General features: G+C 48.1%; 3 protein-coding genes across 5 annotated transcripts in view; 1 reads left to right on the plus strand and 2 right to left on the minus strand.

Annotated features, from left to right (window-relative positions):
- Positions 1-388: 388 nt before the first annotated feature.
- On the minus strand, positions 389-5,192 carry LOC130372597 (uncharacterized). Its single transcript, XM_056578693.1, has 5 exons — positions 3,227-5,192; positions 1,534-3,022; positions 1,127-1,329; positions 690-811; positions 389-603 (listed from the first exon to the last, which is right to left on the minus strand). The coding sequence occupies exons 2-5, from the start codon at positions 1,779-1,781 to the stop codon at positions 511-513; spliced, it is 666 nt and encodes a 221-aa protein (XP_056434668.1). The 5' UTR covers positions 1,782-3,022; positions 3,227-5,192; the 3' UTR covers positions 389-510.
- Positions 5,193-6,489: 1,297 nt separating this feature from the next.
- LOC130372595 (protein mono-ADP-ribosyltransferase PARP11) lies at positions 6,490-11,510 on the plus strand. Of its 3 annotated transcripts, none has more exons than XM_056578691.1 (8): positions 6,490-6,696; positions 6,960-7,081; positions 7,235-7,355; positions 7,660-7,735; positions 8,112-8,184; positions 8,415-8,542; positions 8,959-9,110; positions 10,067-11,510. In XM_056578691.1, exons 2-8 carry the CDS (start codon positions 6,962-6,964, stop codon positions 10,381-10,383), a joined length of 987 nt encoding a protein of 328 aa, XP_056434666.1. In that variant the 5' UTR covers positions 6,490-6,696; positions 6,960-6,961; the 3' UTR covers positions 10,384-11,510. The 3 variants fall into 3 exon arrangements, with proteins under 3 accessions (XP_056434666.1, XP_056434665.1, XP_056434667.1); XM_056578690.1 differs by having other exon boundaries at positions 6,508-6,696; positions 6,949-7,081; XM_056578692.1 differs by lacking the exon at positions 6,960-7,081 and having other exon boundaries at positions 6,508-6,696.
- Positions 11,511-13,896: 2,386 nt separating this feature from the next.
- LOC130372868 (protein O-mannosyl-transferase TMTC2-like) overlaps positions 13,897-21,306 on the minus strand; it is a 47,279-nt gene continuing 39,869 nt past the window's right edge. The window contains exons 7-8 of the mRNA XM_056579029.1: positions 19,568-19,627; positions 13,897-15,826 (exon numbers count right to left, since the gene is read on the minus strand). Of these exons, the coding sequence (XP_056435004.1) occupies positions 15,638-15,826; positions 19,568-19,627 (249 nt within the window). The 3' untranslated portion in view covers positions 13,897-15,637. The remainder of the gene's footprint in view (positions 15,827-19,567; positions 19,628-21,306) is intronic.

A 21,306-nucleotide genomic window follows, 5' to 3' on the forward strand; every position in this document is an offset into this window, starting at 1 on the left:
CCGGGCCCTCCAGGACGCCTCCGCCGCCGCCGGGCCCTCCAGGACGCCTCCGCCGCCGCCGGGCCCTCCAGGACGCCGCCGCCGCCGGGCCCTCCAGGACGCCGCCGCCGCCGCCGGGCCCTCCAGGACGCCGCCGCCGCCGCCGGGCCCTCCAGGACGCCGCCGCCGCCGCCGGGCCCTCCAGGACGCCGCCGCCGCCGCCTCCGGGCCCTCCAGGACGCCGCCGCCGCCGCCTCCGGGCCCGCCAGGACACCGCCGCCTCCGGGCCCGCCAGGACACCGCCGCCTCCAGGCCCGCCAGGACACCGCCGCCTCCAGGCCCGCCAGGACACCGCCGCCTCCAGGCCCGCCAGGACACCGCCGCCTCCAGGCCGGTCTCCACCACCGCCTCCAGGCCCTCCAGGTTGGCCACCGCCATGTGGACGCCACCTCCAGGCCCTCCAGGATGGTCTCCACAATCCGCCTCCAGGACCTCCAGGTAGTCCGCCTCCAGGATGGCCGCTGCCGCCGCCTACAGGCCCACCGACTTCAGGACCTCCAGGTTGGCCTCCGCCTCCAGGCCCGCCGTTGCCTCCAGGACCTCCATGATGGCCGCCTCAAGGCCCTTATGAAACGTGAGACACAAGTTCCAGTTGCACACTGGAACATTTCTCCCCTTTCATGATGCACTGAAGAAGAGTTTAACTTTACTGGATGAGGAGCCGCCACCTGGCCCTCCATGCCGCCCCTTCCAGGTTGGACGCCTCCAGGACCTCCAGGCCACCGCCGCCTCCAGGCTGGCCTCCGCCTCCAGGACCTCCGCCTCCGTCCTTCTGAAAGGCGAATGACACGTTCCAGTTGCACACTGCACATTTCTCCCCGTACATGATGCAGATAATCAACTCCTCCTCTGCTTTAGCTCCCACAGATCTCACTGATGCCCTACTGTGCAGTCTTGAGTGAGGTATTATTTAACCCAACAGCCACACACACCTAGCCTACATCCTGGAGCTGGACCTAGTGGCTGAGAATGCATCTGACATTTTTCAGAACACCTCAGAGTTGCCGTGGCTGCATGTCAAAGGTTTAATTCTAAACAATTCACCAAGCCTAGAAAAAATGTGCAGCTGTGCAGCTCCGTGTCTCACCGTTCTGCATCCGTTGGGCTGCACGGCTCCCGGCCTTCCCTCCACCTGCAGCGAGCGCCTCCAGACGACTGCCATGGACCTCACGGCGAGCACCTCCCGACGACCGCCACGGAGAGCGCCTCCAGACGACCGCCACGGTCCTCACGGCGAGCGCCTCCAGACGACCGCCACGGTCCTCATGGCGAGCACCTCCATCATCTCTACTGAAACAAGATACAATCTATTTCAACACTGGAGTCTTTTCTCCTCGCTCACTCAGATGTCAGTAGCTTATCTTCTCCCATACTGGGCGTTCTGGAGAAGTATAATTTCCTATAAACTCCAGTGATGGCTGAATTCCAGTTTTATTCTGAACCGTTTGACCACGCCATGGAGGAGTTTATAGGATGTGCAGTTCCACGGCTCACCCGTCTGTTCCTGTAGGACTGAACGGCTCCTGGCCAACATCCACCTGCAGCTCCCAGCTCCAGACCCGCTCTGTTGAAGCCTCTGGGAGTACAAGCCGCTCCTGAACCAAAACAAACCACTGTTCAGAAATCATTTGGGACTCATGAAGAATGAGCTTGGGTAGAAAATGTTCAAATCCTGTATAATGATTAATTGTTATAAAAATGTAATTAATAGAACTATACACATTTGTACTTCTATAAAACATTTAATGAATAGTGGGAAACTACACAAGAAAAGTAAATGAATAGTTTTAACGCGGTTATATTAGTAAAGCAAGTCTTACCCAACGAGTCAATAATAATAAAATGTGGTCACCATTTATTAACTATTTAGTGCTTCACTAAATTCCTATAGCAAGTGGAAACGTTACTCTCCTTCATTGGTGATGTTCATGTTCCTCGATATCTTCCAATGGACTCGTTGTGAAATCCTTCTGGATCCTCTGCGTTGAAGTGCGTTGCTCAATTTCCAAGGGGCGTGTCTAAAGAGCGCGATCTAAAATGGGTCGACGGCTATGCCATTGGATAGGCCTCGACTAATCATAGCATTGGAACGGGTGATGGAGAAATACATATTCCTCAAAATCTTTAAGGGTAGTCGTTCGTTCTTTTAGTGAACATATACAGTCTTTAGTTCACCAACTTCCATCTTTGTTGTTGAAACACCTCTACATGTTGCTATATCCAACCTCACATTAGATAAAGGGTTGTGATTGGTCGGTCTATTTCGTACCAGGCAGAAAACTTTATATAACGGAGGGGCGCCTGACCGCATCATTGAAGAGCAAATTATATACCAGGTCCGTCTAGTTCCGAAGCTATTGATGAAATACGCAAAACGTCCAACAGGCAGTAATTATCATCCACAGAACATAGGCGAATAAAAAACACATTGCACCACCAGCGGTCAACAGCAGCAGCAGCAAGTGTATTGAAAGTAGAAAAGAAGTAAAGATAAGAATATAATTGGGAGAGTGGTGTGCAAGTCAGACACCGCATCTAACCCAGGACCACCTTGCAGATCACAAGCAGCAAACCGTCTACCAGACCAACCAAACACACAACAGGCCCCCAGTCAGTAGGGTCAGTCAGACAGGTTTCCACAGAAGGGCTCAGTGGGGTTATGGGTTGAGCAAAAACAGAACCCTTTCTTCCTTCCACAAGTTTCCATGCTGGATTTTTCAGACATGTGGAGTCGGACATGTTTCAAGTTATCCGTGGATTCCTGAGGGCAGTGAAGTATCTGCAGAAGGTGACGTCCAGGTCCAGCGGTCTCCCGCATTGACCACGAGATCTTTAACCGAGTGGGACCACCTCTGTTTGAGTAGGCCTAGAACCGTTTGTGTTCAACAGCGTGGAGGTCCTGTAGTTTCCATCAGAGTTGCTGCAGTTCTTCCATGCTGCTTCCACAGTGAGCAGAGGACACTTCCCAGTGTGGTGGTCGGTGCTGTAGCGGTCCGCAGCGTTAGTTAGTCAGTCGATCCCATATATAAACCACTCAACACAAACTACCACTTCCATCAGCAAATCCACATTAACCTCCAGCGGTAAAACATGTACAATAGAGGGGCGAGAACAGGCGACAGGAGGAAATGGGGAGAGTCGTGTAACATGTGCAGTGCTCATGAAGGAAGTACCCCGCGTTACTCACTGCGTGGTTCTCGGTGGCGGGGGGTCCACGTCGGTGGCCACGATGTCCGGATTGTTCAACCCACGCAATCCAACGCAAAATAAACGATTAACATCCGTCACGGTGGGGGCGCTTTATGAGGAGAGGCGGGGGAGACGCAGCTGAAATCAATTAAGAACTAGTGACCAGAAGAACGTGATTGGTTGTGAGCGAGAAGCTCGAGACGAGAGACGGCAAAGGCCTGCGTATTGGTTAGAGCAAATAACGTCTGGTGTAATCCATTTGTATGGTACGCCGGTACGTGCTAGTGGTAAACTGCCAATCTCCCAGCTTTCTTGCGGCATTTGCGGAGGCACGTACCCTTTTGGTCGTAGAAGCTTTCCCGTTTCTCATTGTACGCATTTGCGCTTTTTCATGGGCGGCGACGCTAGGGAATAGAACGGTGGTGTGAAGGATAGTGGAGCCCAAAGCCCAACACACATCGGCGCCGAAGCGGCGCGTCAAAAAGAACACCACCATTATTTCGGACGTAGGCCTACTAGCCCACACCAGCGCTCGGCGGCACGCCGACCCACTAGACTTCACGCAACTGTTCTATTCCCTAGCGTTGCCACTCCTGAAAAAGCGCTTTCTTAAAGCTGTTTGGTACATCTCGGCTTGACAGCTTGTGATGTAAACAATTTTAGTCTCTGCTATTTCTGATGAAATGTTTCAAGCTAACCAGTTATGAATGGTTTCTTCGACCACATAATGGACAACACCATATAAGGTTGTAATGATTTTGTAGATAAGATAAGACTACAAACATGGCCACTTTGCCAAGACAGACCAAAGGTTTACCTGGGTAAATTAGAACATGTAGGCGTGGCTTAATTACCGTTCCGCCCACTCCCGATATATATGCGTTTGTTTACCTGTGTTCGAGAGATGCTTCATGAACCACCATAACGCAAGCCCGTTTACCGTGTCTCTGTTAGAATAAACCACGTGTTGATTTTTTACCACTCTTCGAGTCATACCTGCACGAGACGACCATACCACAAAGGATCTAAATAGTTTTTCATCCTTTGATAAATAAAATGTAGGCCTAAAAATCCAAATCCTGGAGAAAGAAGTGTGGGACCTGCCTAAAATAGACTATATGCGTCTTATTGGTGGTTGTTGAAGAGTAACTATCGCTAATGCACAGCGCGGCAAAATGTTAAATTGAGGGTCAAATGGGGCAAATTACCCTTTTCCCATCCGTTCAACCACCGTTGCTATCTACGTCTGGTGCTTAAGCAGGCGGTTACATTTAATTAGTTAAGTGATAAAACTAAAAGGGCTGGGAAATTCTGTCTCGATGACTACATCACTTTAAATCATCACTTAATGAACGCAGCCTACGTCTCATCTCATCTTCGTCCGCTTATCCGGGGTCGGGTCGCGGGGGGAGCATGTGCATGTGTACGTTTTTCAAATGACATTTAGTAATGGAAGCCTTCCCTCAGTTGCCCCAAATGCAATTTGAAACCTCCAAGAAAGCCATGGGAGAATCTAGGAGGAATATGGGTCTCCAAGTCCTTGAGGCCCCATGTCTCTTCATCGAAGGTGACTCTTCGATGAAGAGACATGTTCAATGTGTGGAGCTAACAGGCCCCCTGGAGAAGCACCTGCCAACACAGACTGGGTGAGTTGTTGTGAGCAGCAGTTCAATGTGGAATCGTGATGTGACATACAGTGTTGGTAGCAACTTACTAAGTTACTGTAATAATATTACCCCAATAGATAACAGCACTTATTCCTCCATGAGTTATATGTAATGCACTACTTTTCTTAAGTAACTTCACAGACGCTTGTGATATACCAGTTAAACTTAAGTATTGCTACCAACTGACAAAATCATGTGCATGAATAAATCATGAATTCATTTTTAAATTCAACAGATCCAGTGTGATAAATGTGGTGGTTCCATGCCCTCTGTTTGACCATGGACCCCAGGACACTTAAAGAGCTCAAGCAAAAGCAATGGCTGTGTGTGCTGTGCAAATAAATATTTTACCTGTTACCTGTCCTACAAGTGCCTCATGACCTTTATATTACCTTTACATTTCTCTCGTTCCGCTGCTGCAACTTGCACCACATCCCATGAGCCCCAGCCAGCATGTCTCCTCTCCTTCTCTTCGCTGCTGTGTTGGCCTTAGTGCTGTGTGCCAGGCACCGACTGATATGACCATATTAACCGGAGTGCTGACTACTTGTACACAAGGAACCATGTGATTTTACTGTATAGATTTAGAGAAAATGTAATTTGAAAAACGTACACATATTCTCGCCTTTGCAAATTGCATTATGTCAGCAATTTGAAGTGGGCTATAGACCGAATGTCACATAAGTTCAGGCACTGACTGATATGACCATACTAACTGTTGTACTGACTACTTGACCACAAGGAACCATTTGATTTTACTGTATAGATTTTGAGAAAATGTAATTTGAAAAACGTCAGTTTTTACTAAGGTTTACAGAGCAAGACACGCCCCTTCCACTCACTGGCTGTTTAATTATGGAGAGCTGGTAGACACGCCACTTTATTTACTGTGTGTTAAGTTATATAGACCTGGTAGACACGCCCCTTCAAAAAGAAATAATATATTCAAACAAACAACTAAAACATAATCTAGATTGTTTAATGGGACCACAGAATTATGGCACCGCTATTTTGGTCATATCCCATCCCCAGATTTGGACAGCAGATCAGATCTCCTCTAGTTATATGAATGTGAAATGTATATTAATGCACTATTTTAATCCTCACGGGAGGCGATGTATGTGGCAATAGTTTGCAGATGACGTCACTTACATAGGAAGCCTCCTACACCAATATCATAATCAAAATAGTGTTCCCAATTGGGGATTCATTAGGCTACTGGATCCTTGAAGTATTCCTGAAAATAAAGGCATAATTGATAGCCAATTTCCAAATGGTCAACTAGACCAACATGGACCATAGCCTATATCTAACGATATATACTAAAGAAAATCTACGTGCGTAAATCCCGAACCCAAATCTGCCCTTTTTTAAAGATTGGATCCATAAGTGTCTTGTTTTTATCAAAGGGAGTGAAGCCCGTGGAATGAGAAGCATGTCCCTGGCTGAGCGACACATCCTCGCCATCCCGACGGCTGCCCGTCGTCCAGGCTCTCTGCCCCTGGTTACCATCACATCTGCCTTGACTTCGCCCAGAAACCCGAATAGACCCGATCAAACCCGGCTATAAACGATCGTTAGAGCGACTTCCCGAACAGCGAGTTGGCACGTGACGAGCGCAGTGACGTAAGGATCGTGACGAGCCCGGAAACAAATATAAACAATCGATAGAAAGAGAAACCATGTACGTCTGATAAGTGTTTTCCTCTGGCTCTCCTACGATGTTTGCACTTTATTTCAAACGGATGGCCGGTTTTTGAAAGACGAAGGCGAGCCTCTCACGGATTACTGAGCCCTGCTGGTAAGTGCCCGCCGCGGCGAGGCTTCGGGTGTGGTGGAGTGACAGCTGGTGTCCTTCAATGTTGTGGTGAATGGATTCATCTCGACACTCAGATGCTCCTTCCGCATCCACCTTATGCAAACGTACCCTTCTAGACTATTTCAAAATCGCATGATACAAAACGGAAGCACAATTTCTACTTTATAATTCAAACATGGAAATGGCTCTAGTGTTTTGTTGGTCATTTTGCATGTGATTTGCATTTGATTCTAGCCATTTTTTAGATATGTTAGCCATCAGATCAGCAGAGGAAGCCGAGTCCCCTGAAATGGAGGATATGGACACCTCAGAGCCCAGCTGGTGCTGGTTCTATCTGGCAGAGTGTGGAGTGTGGCATATGTTTGAGGTAACATGTGTCCATCACCCCAGATGACTTGCATACCTTTGTAAAGCAAAGCCCCGCCCCCTGGCCCCTATTTCACCGTAGCGTTGTTTTGAGACATCTGTTCACCTTTTTCTCCATGTTGGCTAACCGGTCCGATCTCCCTGTGACCCCTAGGTCGACCCCAGCGCAGCCTGTTCTGTGACCAGTGCTCAGATAGAACAGTGCTACAGCAGGAACCAGCATGGGGTCATGGAGTTCTACACGGCCAAATACACCTACAGACTCGACTTCTCAGGTACACAATGCTGTGTTGATATGTTGCGTCGTGTTTCTGCTCTTACACTGGGAACGGTAGTTGAAGTCAATGGGATAACTCTTATCTAATATGTTTTTAATTATTACATATTTTTTAACCAACTGAACATTTACCTTCTTAATATCAATAACCACTATTAGGATACAGTATGATATACAAGCCAATTCTAAATATTTAGACTAAATATATATTCAACTTTTATTGTGAAAATTGGACACAATGATGTAAATCCTTCGCATGCCAACCAAATGAAGCCATGAGTGTAATGCTCTGCTCCGTCCAGTCATGAGGCAGATCAACGTCACCACAGGGAAGCAGCGGCCAATCAAACGGGCTCTTCATTCTGCAACCGGCTTCAGGTCAGTCCTCAACCAATCATCTCACATCCATCAGTCAATAACCCAGTTCATCCAATGCCATATTTATAATGAATAGTATCTTGGCAGACTTCAGACTTTTAACCAAATTGAAAGATAATTTAGATATGTGTTATTCGGAAGGCAGGTTGCCTTCAGGTTACTCAAACATTTGGTTTGTGTAACCTTTTTTTTTTTTTTCAATACATTGGTAGTCAAGGCGGGGCCCTATTGTTGTTAGGGCGGCCACCTTAACCATACAGTGCTTGGGGAAACACTGTGATAGCAGGTTTGGCTTGGGTCTTGTTCCACAAGAAAGATATTCAAATGAAGTTCTCTCTCTCTCCCTCTCCCTCTCCCTCTCGCTCTCTCGCTCTAGGTTTATCTGTGATAACCTGGCGTTGCCTGTACCGTGCCATTGGGAGAGAATAAACACAGACGAGCCATATCAGGTAGGAAACCAGTTTCTAGGTCAGTGCACCAATACTAGGCCCATGCTGTGTAGTGATAATGCTGCAACAGGTAAAGAACCCAATGCATTGCCAGGCTCTAATCTATAGAGGAGTCTGCATTAATATGGTGTTTCGGATTTTGGAACTAAATGACCCAAACAAGTCCCCTACGTTTCTTCGCGCTGAGAAGTGATTGGTCTCACGTCTGTGTCTGATGGATGCTCCTGCAGCTCGTCTCACTGGGCAGAGACACGTACGAGTTTAAGGAGGTGGCCCGGCTGTACGAGAAGACGATGGGCCACCCCCTCAAGTCCATACAGCGGGTGCAGAACCTCGACCTCTGGGAGTTCTTCTGCAGGTACTGTTGCATTCTTACATATTTTATTGAGTGGGAAACGTGAAGTCGAATCAATAATAAAAAAATAATACGATACTGCTCTAATTTTGATAACATGTGACGATCAACAACGGCGTAGTTCATAAGGTGGGTTGAGCCAGACTTCTCTTGCTCTTAGTTTTTTTTTCACGCTATTTAATGTGTTTGGTTTCACTCGACAATATTTGATGCATATCATGGAAATCAAAATGACGACTGTACTGGTTTTCCTCCTCGCGATATGATTCGAACCAGAACCCACGGATGACAGTGTGAGACTTCACGTTAGCCTGATCACGTCCACACTAGCTGAGGTTCATCCTCCTCTGCCGTCCACTGATGTTTGAACCCGTCTATGAGTCATGGCTCGTTCTGTCATCTCGTCCCGACTCCGACAGGAAGAAAACCCAGCTGCGCAAAATCAAGCGGACGATGGAGATCGAGGAGCGCATGCTGTTCCACGGCACGGGCCACAGCAACGTGCAGGCCATCTGCACGTACAACTTCGACTGGCGGCTGACCGGCAGCCACGGCGACGTGTACGGCAAAGGTCAGGGTCGAGCCCTCTGATTGGATTGGAAGTGACGCAGTGAAACCCTTTGTCAGAGCGATGGCCAGCTGGGTGGAGTCCCCCGTCCGTCCCCGTCCCCACTGGGTGGAGTCCTCCCCCCCCCCCCCCCCCCCCCCCTCACTGGGCGGAGGCCTGCAGGGCAGAACACCAACACAGCTCAGTCCTGTCAATACTGCGCTCTGATTCAGGCCACACATTTAGACCCCCAATCCAAAGAAGGAAATCAAAGATGTGAAGAAACTGCACGCTCTGGGCACTAAATTATTATCTACATGAAAACGTGTCAGAAGGATTACAAAAATATATAATGATTAAAAATACAATCATTAATATATTCAGTATTCAATATACTTTGATGGTTGCAATTCTTTGCCCTCCCCACCCTGGGACAGAGGCTAACTAATAACACAAATCCAGTCTTCCTCCTCTGTGAGAGTTCTGTCTCAGACGGGATTCTGCAGAAGTAAAGCCTCCCTCCTGTAAGGATGTATAAGACGATGTATTACAGGCTTAATACGACGAGTAGGGGAAGCATGAGGATTTGGTGGAAAAGTTCAGCCGGACAATTTCCTTTCCAATTCCACTTCTGAGAAGGTTAGACGTGTGGATGGGGAATATCTAATGAGCAGAGTTAGGGAGGTCATGTTGGCATTTTACGTTTTGTAAGTGGAACTGTTCCTCTTTATATCGTGGTTATCAAATCTGTAGCAGCTGGGTCTAAAGGTCTCCAACGGATGAATAATATAACGAGTAAGTCATTAGTCAGCACTTTCATCCCTCATACATTGAATAGCGACTGTAGCAATAAAGATTTTCACGTCGCCGTGAACCCATTGAGGGTTGGTCAACAGTGCTGCTGTTACTTTTGGTTTTCTGTCGACGTCTCAATGTTTTGTCGACGTGTAACAAATGTCCCACAACGCATCTCTCCCCAGGGAGCTACTTCGCCCGGGACGCCAAATACTCGAGTAAGTTCTGCCTGACGACGGGGAAGCACAACACCACGCTGCAACGCCACGGCCTGGCCCCGCCCATCTTCGCCAGCGAGCCGCCCTTCAAGACCATGTTCCTGGCGCGCGTGCTGGTGGGCGAGTACACGGCCGGACACCCCATGTACTGCCGGCCGCCCTCCAAGGACACCAGCTTCACGCACTTCTACGACAGCTGCGTGGACGACATGGGCAACCCCAAGATCTACGTCATCTTCGACAGCAACCAGATCTACCCCGAGTACCTTCTGGAGTTCTACTGACCGCCACCGGAGGGAGCCCAGGGAGTTAAAGAACCACATTTATATATACTTTTTTTTCCACTATTACTATTATTTATAACTTCTGTTCAGAATCACCAGGTGTGCAGCGGGGCCACGGGTCGATCCCGAGTTGAGGGATTTTAGTGCAAGCCCTGCGCCCCATGAGGTGAAGGGGAGACGCGGAGGGCGAGATACCAACGGCTGAACGGTTTCTCTCCTGCACTCCACTGGGACCTGGCTCATCTCAAGTGCCTTGAGGGAATACTTGGACCACCAAGAAGACAACACAGAGCTCGTTGTATTGTATTTTATACACACTCCGCCATTGACTATTATGGGATGTCTGCCTGTGAGGAAAATAATCAGCCTGTGATTCACAGGCGGCCTCACTTTTTAATAGAGCATTATTTCTATTACATTTTTGTTGCATTGTCGTTGTTGCCGTAATAAATTAGATAAGGGAATGGATCAAGGTACGCTTTTGAAACTGTCCTGTTGGAATCTTCTGGAATTGTCCTGGCATTAATGCAACCCTGGAACCCTTCTTTTGTGAGAATGTTGTTGGGAAACTTAAACTCCCCACATTAGACGCCAACCGTGTTCCAAAGCATTCACGCAATTGTGTCGCCCTAGGCTCAGCTTTGAGCGGGTGTTGCTACACCCGACTGTAAATGAATTGTCTGCCCTATGTCCTGATTCTCAAAGCCTTCGTTTCATGCATTGTGACCCCTTTCATGTCCTGTTTTTGTTTTTCTCGCCATAATAGATTAGGTAGCCTAGCGTGAATTATGTCGCTGTTATAAGCAACTTCAAAGTCTTATTAAGCCTTTTTTTGTGTCTTGACATTAGGTATGCATGTAAAGATTTGTATTCATGTCTTATTCTTATGATTCAAAACAGCCACTACCTCTGCTCGTTTGTTTAATTTCGTTTTACAAAGTCATGTACGTTATGTCTTATTTTTACCTTTCTGTGAAAGGACCTTTCATTGTGTCACAGTGACATACTTTTCACTCTTCACTTTGCACACGGGCATCAATGCTGTTCTGTATGTACAGTACTTCATGATCATTGGAAATGTGACAAAGAATAAAAAAGGCCGAAATTCATTAAAAAAGTGATTCAATTCAGTGATTGCTATATTTGGAGGCTGGAGTTTTGGTGTAATAATTCAAGAAAATTGAAAATAGTATACTATTTGCATTTCAGCTGTCTTCAGCATTGCCATTGCCTTTTGGTCCTAATTCAGACCAGCCATACAATATAATAATATTAATCAAAGCATTATTAGGCGATTATTTGTCATTTAAAAAAGAGCCATTGAATAAATATGAAGTAAAAAACAAATCACTTACTAATGCAGCAGAGCCGTAGCCGCCACTAGAGAGCACTATAGTACACAACATGAGACGGCTAACTTTTATCTCTGACACGCCCTCGCCCCATTCGATCAAAACAGTAGACCCGCGTTTGGTGAAGTCTTTAATAGCTGGACCGTTTTCCAACGCCATGATGAGTCATAGTAATATAAGTATAGTATTTTGTTCTGAATTCACTTAAAAATAAATTACGTTTGAAGGGGTTCTATTTGATCAAACCCTGTTTGTATCTGTGTTTCCACAGTACCACTAATGCTAAACTATACATGCCTAGATATTGAAAACACTTTGGTAATAATCACTTTTGTGACTGTTTTTACCGACCATTTTTTTTTACATTAGTCCATGTGCTAACGTTTAGCACGCATGCTAATCCCCATTCCGTTTGAGGCCTACGTTGTAGTATTCCACAGGTTGAGGGTGGGGAGCTGAGACATTACATCCTGTCAACGTTTCATTACAAACAATTGAATATGCATAGAGTGTAACAGCCTACTCACCACTGGTCCTCCCTGTTATCCATGTGCTCAAGGAGCCGAGGCTAGGCCAGCAGACAGAGAGAGGAAGTCTGAGCGTGTAAAGAGCTCGTTGAACTTCCTTCCCGAGTTTATCTCTCCACGTTGTCCTCTAGGTGTGACACACACACACACACACACACACACACACACACACACACACACACACACACACACACACACACACACACACACACACACACACACACACACACACACACACACACACACACACACACAGATGAGAGCATTGTGTGTGGGAACCGCTTTCATCTCAAAATAACACTTGAAGCGCACGGAGGAGCGTGGAAGGAAAATATTTATTTCAAACCTTGACGGATGTTAAAATAGATCCATGTCAATTCACTTTTTTGTATTTATTTGAAAGTTTCCTGTTTTAAACTTGTTTGCAAGGAAATATGCATAGCTTAGGTCTGCACTAACAATATTATTTATTTTGTTGATTGATTTAATTAGTTCCTATTAATTGATTATCACAATTATGTATTTATAGTTTAATCGATGAATCAACTATTTTTTACTGCCCTAACATGAATACATGTATGAATGCCACTAGGATTGGGTCAGTCTGTCATGTCATACTGTCCCCCCCTCTCTTTCTGGGTTCATAAGATAGCCAAAAAAAATGCACAGAAGTGAACAGAGAGCCTGTCAGACAAGAGGTCAAAGATAGGGTGTGACCTTTCCAACTCCACTTGCAGTTGAATAAAACAAGCTCTTGTTTGAATAAAATCTTTTTGACAAGAGACTCTCTGTCTGTTCGTCTAACATGTTCTTATATCTTCTATCGCCTCTGTTATCATGACAAAATGAGTATACAAAACATAGTATAATGTCTTTTTTTAAATAATTGCAACTCTTATTAATATCTTAAATACAGTCGGCCGTAGATATGATCATTAAATAGTGAAACCTTCCATACATCAAACCATCATAATAGTTGTAAGCTTTGCCTCATAAAACGATTGCCAAATTAATTTGTTGACAGGCAAAAGGCTTCAATGTAATGTTTTATTATTGAATACGTTTTATATCATCGTTCCTGTTTGCATGATTATGTAATCAGCATATCAAGTTTCATCTTCTAAAATCTGTGTGTCTGTGCGGGAGCCTCTTAGTGTTTGGATTATGTTGTGCAATAGTATGACTTGTTCTTTCTTGTTCTTAGTCGTGAGCCTGGAGAAATACAGTTTCCCCAGTATTTACCAAATTAAAAAAATAAGTAGACATTTTATTTTTTATTAGTTATAAACTGACAGGAAAGTCTCCACAGATATCTGGACTGAGACAATATGTAAAAACATGTTTTTATTCTGAAAAACAAACACAATCTCATACAAAAGACAACACATATTTGTTAGGCTGTACATTTGTCGATTGGTAACCATACACGGTTATCCTCATAGAACAGAATACTGGAACATTATTCAGATAGTTAGTACATCCTGGTGTCCCTGAGCAGAGAGAAATGAGTATCAAAAAATTAAAATAGTAATAGAAACAAGAGAAAGACATGAGAGAGAGAGAGAGAGAGAGAGAGAGAGAGAGAGAGAGAGAGAGAGAGAGAGAGAGAGAGAGAGAGAGAGAGAGAGAGAGAGAGAGAGAGAGAGAGAGACAGTGTTGTCATTTTCAATAAAAAAAACACATCAATAAATTAAAACAATGAGTCAGACACATGGAATAAAATAATTCATCTTCATTTGACATCTTAATACATAAAAGGTCAAAATAACTTCTCGTTTGGCACCAGAGGCTTTCTGTTCAGTACACATTTTGGCACGGTCTAATAGTTTTTTTTCTTCAATTTACAGTCCCAAGAAGTTCAAATAATGACCAAATGATCACTGAGTGCTTACGTCATAGTGGCGTGATGTCTTGTAAGGACCACACATCCTTGGGTTGCTGATTTGAATTTGCACAGCGTGTCTAGGCCCAAGACATTGGTACATAGAGTTCATACCGTAACCCTCCCTACCGTAACCCTCCCTACCGTGACCCTGACTACCGTTCCCTCAGGCTAGGCTTTGTTCTTCAACCTAAGAACGTACGCCAATCACGGCCTGCAAAATCAACTCCGAGAAATTTGCTGAAAAGTCGGACCGTGTCCGTAGATGGTCCGATTTGTAAAATTGACTTCAACGGTCCAACTCCTCCAACACCTTTTAGCGGAAACAGTCGATGTTACGGACCGCAATCTCTTCCCAACGCGCGTATGAAACAGTTCTCTCTCATATTGGAACGTAATGGAGCGTGACTGTTCCCCTCTAAGAACATGATGATGAGGTCACGGCTGCTGTCGGCTTAGCGGTTATGGTGTTTGACATCCAATCCGGGGGGGGATGTGAGCCACTTCCAAGCCCCCGCTGTGCAGATCGGAGGACTTCAACACTCAGCGTTCCGGGCGGTGGCGTGGGAAACTCCTGTTGGTTACCATATGGACATGCAGTCCTGTTTATGTTTTGTGAGGGAGCAGTATCTCAGCGACGCTCGTATGCTTTCGTTTTGCTTTCATGTTCTTCAAACAGTCGGAACCCAAAGAGCGCAAAACTGAGGGGCTGTTGTTGAGTTGTGGTACAATCCGACTTTTTCCCTCAAACAAACGGGACATTTTGACATTGCTGTCACATTCCTCCCAACAAGCGGAGGCTGGATTCCTGCTCTCAATGGACTGACTGTACGTCTCAATGAGACATTGTCACACGAGGCAGACCTCTCGGGACCCTCTAGGATCAACAAGCGACCCACGGGGGGTCTCTGCGGACCACCTTCACCAGAACATAGCAGTACAGTTGGCCCACGGTGCCGAAAACCTTCCCACCTTAGAACCTTTCCAGGGAAAAACACACCCACTGTAGCGACTCGTCATCTGGAGTTTCTTCCAAAGAAGTGAGCTGTTTTAAATACTTCTACCTCCTATCCTCCGTCTGGAACGAGGGTCCCATTCAGGAAAAAACATTCCCTGGGAATCCCTGCCACCTCCCAGAAGAGGGCAACACCTTGGAGACGTGTTGGTTTGAAGATGTCTCCCACTGGGGGCAGAGTGCGTTCTCTAGTGGTCAACACAGGATGTGTCCCTCAGTGGGTCTGATGATAAGTGGGGCCTTCGCAACGTCGCCCGCCAACGCACGCGATGTCAGCGCTATCAACTCAAAAATCAAGCATTCAGGTTTAGAAATGAACAAAGCCGCTGGCGATTAGATTCGGTTGTGTTTTTAGTAGGTCAAACAGCTGTGATCTGATTGGATCCGCTTCGTCCGCGCCAGGCTGGGCTTCCCAACGCTCGACCACAGGAACACACCGCCGCCGACGGACGGCCGCGGCCGGGCTGAGGCGGCGGGCTCATCCCGTGCTGCCGGCCTTCGTCCGGAGCCCCTGCCGCTCCATGATGTTCCACAGCTTGCGCAGGTTGGAGCGCGTGATGGCGTCGTCGGGCTTGAGCTGCAGCGCCCGCAGGTACTTGGCCTCCGCCTCCGGCAGCTTCCCGTTCAGGTGCAGGATGGCCCCCAGGTTCATCAGGGCCGCCGGGTACTGCGTCCACAGAAACAGAAGACATGGAGAGACGTTAAGAAGAGCAGCGGGTGTGCGTGCGTGAAGTCGCATATTATATGAATCTTAAAACGTGATCAGGGTCGGATAATCTCATGCCAGGATTATTTAAGTCACGTTGAAGAGGCGTTGGTGACCTTGAAGCCATCTTTGAAGTCATTTTTAGAGCTGAGGTCGCGAGCGCTTTATCGACCACACAGCTTTTGATATGTGAGATGAGTCCCAGACAGTCTGGCAGGTCTCTACAGGGTGTGCATGAAGACCAGCAGGCCCTAAATACATATTTCATAAACGACCAGTTATTAGGCCTCGCAGTGGGCGCTGCGGTCGTATTTCAAAGGCCCCGAGCGCCCGACACTTTCCCCGTGGATTTGGCTCACGCCGCGGCAGCAGCTCGGCCCCGCCCTGCTGGGAGTCAGCACTAGGTTGTTTTCGTGAAGATATGGTTTTAAAGAATTCCAGCCGCACTCTCTCTCCACCCGAACACACTTCCTGTCTCAGGCTTTGGCCTCTCCTCTGGCGTTTAAAGACGCAATGCGTTCTGGCCACTTGTTCTTTCAATCTAGTCTCCTTCGAGCAGGTAAAGCCAGAGCTAAATCCAGAAGATCAAAAGGGCTTACTCTCTGAGATGAAGGTCTAACCTGGGTGTGTGACCGAGTTTGTGTTTCTACGCAAACACACACTCACACACACGCTACCGTGCGGAGTAGGCATGTTTCTTTATGATATCAACTAGGAAACCCATGTAGCCGTGTGTTTAAGGAGTCCCATTTAATTAAAGGGTTTCCTTTGAAGTGGCAAAGTGAAACCACCTGGTAGGAACCAGAGTATCAGCCGGGAGGATCTGGCAACCCCAGGTCAACCCCCTCCCTGCACCCCCCTGCGGCTAACACACCTAAATCTCCTCTTCACCTCCCTCTGCCCCTCCTCCCAGATGGGAGTCGTTCACCCTCCATATGTCGGGAAACTCCGACATAGGGAGGGTTAGCCTCTCGCCAACCGATGAGTATTATCACTGTTAGTTGTATTATTAGTCACCATTTCACCACGCTTTCTAATGTATTCCCGTGTGGGTATGCAGACGTCTGCCTTTGCATGTGCGTGAGAAATCCCCCATGTGCTGAAAGGTTTACTTGGAAAATCTTTGATGGGCGCGACTTGAGTTTTCAATTGGAAAAAGTCCTCATTTTAAAACAATGAAGCGTCACATTGCAGCACGCTACGTCGGACTCCAGATTGAGTGCGTCGGCCGTCAGCGCTGAGCCGTTTTCCAGCCCTACAGGCAGAGACCCGCCCTGCCTCTGAGCCTGACCGTCCTTAACAAAGGACACTTGTCACACTGTTGGTCAACAAATTGCCATTTAAGAGATAGGGTCCTCTTTATGTCATGGCGTGCATACTCTTCCTGACGAGTGCCAGACAGCTACTCAGCGATTCGTGCCCATTAGGGCCGGGACAGAGATTTATTGCCTGCGTGTGCGTAATAGATACCCCCCCCCCCCCCCCCCCCCGAACGCCGAGTGAAGAGTTGACCTTTCGCTTGTCGGATATTCTTGCATGTGTGAAAGGAAGCCTTTTTTATCATCACTTTACTTCAATTTGACCAGGTTCCGCTGCCAAGGTTCGCCCCCCCCCCCCCCCCCTCCAAGACCCAAACTTCCCTGCCATTCCCACCCTCGATAAAGCAGAAACACATGAGCAGAGGCACCGAGGTCTGTGTCTATGAGGTATCTGGCTCAGCCTTCATCTATGGACGGTATGTTGATGGCTTGCAGCATAAGAGGAGGCTTATGAGGAGCTACTAGGCTAACAGCCTGGTAGTAGTAGTTCTTTGCTAGCAATAACTGGAAAGAAATGCACGTATGCTAGTTTTACAAATGCTACCGTCAGAACCTATCATACACCCTATATACACTCTCTGTCATTTGTAGAGTAAAATTAGCTTCGGCAGACAATTTTCCAAAGTGACTTACAAGTTAGCCGGAGACAAGAGTGATGTCGGAATCGAATTAATGGTTTCGTTTTGTCTGTTTTCTGCAAATAAATCGGTCTTACGGATTGGAATTAACAAAAAAACTCAGGAACGAATGAAAGTCGAACATCAAGCGAAAATGTATGCTTAGGGGTCAGAAATAAGCCTCTTGTTGAAGGGTTGCATGTTTAAAAATGGTCTTTTAGCGTGACCAACTTTAAAATCAGCATTCAGACGCCAGGGTATTCTTGCAGACGCACGCTGATCGTCATTCTGAGCATGTATTACCATGGCTGCATTTTTAATGCCTGGAGTCCAGCTGGATTAGGGTGATATCTGAGGACTTCTTATTCATGTGACAGACATGCTCTTGGAGAAATGTCAAAGACAATGGGGAGTATGCGTTTGACAAATGGCTCAGCGGGTTAAACAGTGAATAGCTGGCCATCCTTTTGTCCTCAATAAGTAATGGCTATTGCATTCGACCTGAATGATCTCGTTTAATACGGGATGACAACTCTCATAAAAGTTTCAATCTATTCAGCAGTTTCAATGCTTCAATGGACAGCTCACAGAACTCACGGTACTGCACAATCGCAATGCGCCAAATAAATGCACTTTTAGTTTTCCATCTTGTTTCATCAACGCTGTGTTTTTCAGTTCCTTAGTCCCTAGACCTCTTACAGAAACACATCAGCAATGCATTTGGTTCAGATTTTCCTGAGACCAGACTTGAGTTGGATTCCGTAGAATCAGAACCAAAGATCTCACAAAACGGACTACAGTCCATCACTAGCACCATACACGATGGTGCTACGGAACTAGCTAGCCTTGCCAAAGCTAAAAGCTAATAGCCACTCGTAGCGCTCTCTGAACCCAAACAGCGCCGCGTCAGTGTGGGCAGGAAAACAGTGTTGCCATGGGAGACCCATGACGGATCACTGCAGGAAGCCCTGTCCATGCCCGGTTAGAAGCTCTGGAGGTCCTCCTGAAGAACGTCCAGAGGCTGAGGCCAGAGGCTGAGGCCGGAGGCTGAGCTGAGGCCAGGGGCTGAGGCCGGGGCTGAGCTGAGGCCGGGGGCTGAGGCCAGAGGCTGAGGCCGGGGGCTGAGCTGAGGCCAGGGGCTGAGCTGAGGCCAGGGGCTGAGGCCGGGGCTGAGCTGAGGCCGGGGCTGAGCTGAGGCCGGGGGCTGAGCTGAGGCCAGGGGCTGAGCTGAGGCCAGAGGCTGAGGCCGGAGGCTGAGCTGAGGCCAGGGGCTGAGGCCGGGGCTGAGCTGAGGCCGGGGGCTGAGGCCGGGGGCTGAGGCCGGGGGCTGAGCTGAGGCCAGGGGCTGAGGCCGGGGCTGAGCTGAGGCCGGGGGCTGAGGCCGGAGGCTGCCGTCTTTGAAGTGACTGATTGATCCTGGACCAGTGAGTAACCTGAAGGGGCCCCCATTCCTTCTACCACTTTGGCATTGGCCCTAATGGGGACTGGTGTCCCAGTGAAGGCTTTGTCTTCTATCAAGTTGTGCGGTTAGGCATAGACTCTGGGCGGCCTCTTCGAAAAACATCCTGCCAGTTCTCTTCAAGTTTATGTCAGTGAAGAAAGGAACCCCCTAAACAGGAAGGTCAACGCCTGGGGTGGGGTACATTAGTGGAGGACAGTTAGTTTAAGTGCTACATGGACAGTGTGTGTGTGTGTGTGTGTGTGTGTGTGTGTGTGTGTGTGTGTGTGTGTGTGTGTGTGTGTGTGTGTGTGTGTGTGACACTCACATCTGGTCTGAGGCTTGCTGCCCGCTCGTACTGTCTCTCCGCTGCCTCGTTCAGACTGGCCTGCCTGGAGAGAGAGAGAGAGAGAGAGAGAGAGAGAGAGAGAGAGAGAGAGAGAGAGAGAGAGAGACAGAGACAGAGAGAGAGAGAGAGAGAGAGAGAGAGAGAGAGAGAGAGACAGAGAGAGAGAGAGAGGGAGAGAGACAGAGAGAGAGAGAGAGAGACAGAGAGAGAGAGAGAGAGAGAGAGAGAGACAGAGAGAGAGAGAGAGAGGGAGAGAGACAGAGAGAGAGAGAGAGAGAGAGAGAGAGAGAGAGAGGGAGAGAGACAGAGAGAGAGAGAGAGAGAGAGAGAGAGAGGGAGAGAGACAGAGAGAGAGAGAGAGAGAGAGAGGGAGAGAGACAGAGAGAGAGAGAGAGAGAGGGAGAGAGACAGAGAGAGAGAGAGAGGGAGAGAGACAGAGAGAGAGAGAGAGGGAGAGAGACAGAGAGAGACAGAGAGAGAGAGAGGGAGAGAGACAGAGACAGAGACAGAGAGAGACAGAGACAGAGACAGAGACAGAGACAGAGACAGAGAGAGAGAGAGAGAGAGAGAGAGAGAGAGAGAGACAGAGACAGAGAGAGAGAGAGAGAGGGAGAGAGACAGAGAGAGAGAGAGAGAGAGAGAGAGAGAGAGACAGAGAGAGAGAGAGAGGGAGAGAGACAGAGAGAGAGAGAGAGGGAGAGAGACAGAGAGAGAGAGAGAGGGAGAGAGACAGAGAGAGAGAGAGAGAGAGAGAGGGAGAGAGACAGAGAGAGAGAGAGAGGGAGAGAAACACACACAAATGAGGGAGCGTAATAGATGGGCTGCCTAATAGCACCATCCATTCTTGTAACTAGCAGAGGAATCCTTCCCGTGAGCACTTGGCCTAATCCCCAACGGCCGCCGGAGAGCTGCATGCCAGCAGGTTGACAGCGGACCCTCCCACCCACCCACCCTCCCACCCTCCCACCCACCCGCACACCCACCCTCCCACCCACCCGCCCTCCCACCCTCCCACCCACCCCCCCACCCTCCCCCCTCCCTCCCTCCCACCCACCCACCAGCGAGGGGCCTGAGCGCTGAACTCCCACTGAACTCTTTGTCGTTTGTACGGTTGTGTAAAAAAAGAAATGCAGCACGGCGATCCGTCAGCCCGCCGTCGTGGAAACTAAACCAGTCTGTGGCGGATTGGTCTGGCAGCGCGGCCGTGGCCTCATTAGGCAAGCCGCTGACGGCCGCAGAATAAGAAGAGGAACCGGACGTGTGCGGCTTCTGCCAGGGTTTCTGGAGTTTTCCAGATGCGGCGATCAATACGGAGCGCGATGCGTCTCCGCCGACGTGAAACCGCGCCGGCGTGCGATCAATAGGCTGACAGATTACCCGAAGCTCCGCCCTGTTGGGTCCTTCAGACCTCAGGGCGACCGTACTTTAACTATACACTAATGTTGTTGTATTATGAGACATTCATTATTTTTATTTATCTTTTAGTGCAACAGATAATGGGGCCCCGGCCATAATAACCAAAGTGAGGTTCGCAACAGGCCCGTAATAAACAGGGAGTGTGTTTCACAGTGAGGGGTCTGAGATGAAAACAGCCGGTCAGAGCGGAGGGAGCAGGCAGCCACAATCCGTCACATAGATTTACTCACGCTTTCCATGAGCCAAACCCCAGTCCCAAAGCTCTGGGACTCTTTAACTTTGAAGCGGTCCTCTGTGGTCGG

The sequence above is a fragment of the Gadus chalcogrammus genome, chromosome 19, assembly GCF_026213295.1.
Source record: "Gadus chalcogrammus isolate NIFS_2021 chromosome 19, NIFS_Gcha_1.0, whole genome shotgun sequence".
In the NCBI taxonomy this organism is placed as follows: Eukaryota; Metazoa; Chordata; class Actinopteri; order Gadiformes; family Gadidae; genus Gadus; species Gadus chalcogrammus.